This window comes from Terrapene carolina, unplaced genomic scaffold (genome assembly GCF_002925995.2).
Source record: "Terrapene carolina triunguis isolate 2854851 unplaced genomic scaffold, T_m_triunguis-2.0 Scaffold21585, whole genome shotgun sequence".
Lineage (NCBI taxonomy): Eukaryota > Metazoa > Chordata > Testudines > Emydidae > Terrapene > Terrapene triunguis.
The window spans coordinates 1-1,504 of NW_020685936.1; the positions used below are offsets into that span (position 1 = coordinate 1).

At 59.1% G+C, this 1,504-nt stretch overlaps 1 protein-coding gene across 1 annotated transcript; it reads left to right on the plus strand.

The window, feature by feature from the left end:
- Positions 1–123: 123 nt before the first annotated feature.
- On the plus strand, positions 124–1,492 carry LOC115271454 (zinc finger protein 620-like; the record flags this gene model as incomplete). The annotated part of the gene is made up of 2 exons (XM_029913969.1): positions 124–211; positions 1,291–1,492. Coding segments are annotated over 2 exons (290 nt in total), but the record flags the coding sequence as incomplete, so codon positions are not given.
- Positions 1,493–1,504: the final 12 nt, after the last annotated feature.

Consider the following 1,504-nt stretch of genomic DNA (forward strand, 5'->3'; position numbering starts at 1 on the left):
TGTTGTGGTAAAGTGACTGAGGGTTTTCCCAGCACGGCAGAGCCCAGAGCATCTGTCTGCGGGGGGGGACATGGACTCAAGCCCCTTCCGTAACCTCCCCCATCACCCCTTTCACCCCAACAGGCTGAGGAATCACATCCATGTTTCGCTCCAGATGGTCCCATCTTCCAGGAAACAGGGAAAGGAAATGGCTGTGATAGAGACAGCTCAGGTAGGGGATTTGCAGGGAGATGTGGGGGGGTGGGGAGGATTTGCTGTATAGGGGGAGGGGCAGTAAACACACAGTGTGAGGTGGGGAGGGGACAGGGTGTGATAAACCGGTTGGAACATGACCAGCCTGGGCCAGATTTTGTGAACAGGACCATTGGCGGGGGAGCAGGGGGGACATTCCCCCATTTCTGATCCAGGAAACACCCCACTGGCCAGAGGCTGCTGTGAAATATGAAGGAAAGCTGTCAAGGCTCAGAGCTCTGATTCCTGTATCAACCTGTGGCTGTCAGGCGTGTGGGAAATGAGAAAACCCTGTTCTACTCTGTGTGCTGTGGGGGACAAGCAGCTCTCACCTTCTCCTCACCCCCTGAAGTCTCCTGGCTGCTCTAAGCAGGGTGCAGGGAGTGGGGGGGGGGAAGGGATTCTGTTTCTTCAACCCTCCCAGAGCTTCACTGTTTTGTTTATTTTTCCCTGTGACTAGTGCAGAGGTGGGCAAACTACGGCCTGCGGGACCGTCCTGCCCGGCTCTTGAGCTCCCGGCCAGGGAGGCTAGCCCCAGGCCCCTTCCCTGCTGTCCGCCCTTCCCCACAGCTTCAGCTCACCATGCTGCCAGCGCTCTAGACTGCGTGGTGGTGTGGTTGGCTCCAGCCGGATGGCATGGCTACCAGTCCTGGTGCTCTGAGCAGCATGGTAAGCGGGCGGGGAGGGGGGTTGGATAAGTGGCAGGGGGGCTCAGGGAGTGGGGGTGTGGATAGGGGTCGGGGCACTCAGGGGACAGGGGGAATTGGATAGGGCATGGGGTCCTGAGGGGCGGTTAGGGGCGGGGGGTTCCTGGGATGGGGAGGTCAGGGGACAGGGAGCAGGTGGGATTGGATGGGTCGGAGGTTCAGAGGGGGGCAGTCACAGGGCAGGAAGTGGGAGCCAGGCTGTTTGGGGGAGGCACAGCCTTCCCTACCCAGCCCTCCATACTGTTTCCAAATCCCGATGTGGCCCTCAGGCCAAAAAGTTTCCCCACCCCTGGACTAGTCGGATTTTGACTGGGGCAGCAGGTACTCAGTGCAGGACTCTTTGTTGTTTCAGGTGCCGGTGACCTTCGAGGAGGTGGCTGTGTATTTCACCCAGGGGCAGGGGGCTCTGCTGGATCCCGCTCAGAGAGCCTTCTACAGGGACGTCATGCAGGAGAATTACGAGACGGTGACCTCGCTGGCTAAGGGATTCCCGTCCCCTCGGTTATTAGAAGCTGTGGGGTCTGCATGTCTGACACTGGTCAGCTTCTTCCCTGGTCAGTTAGATT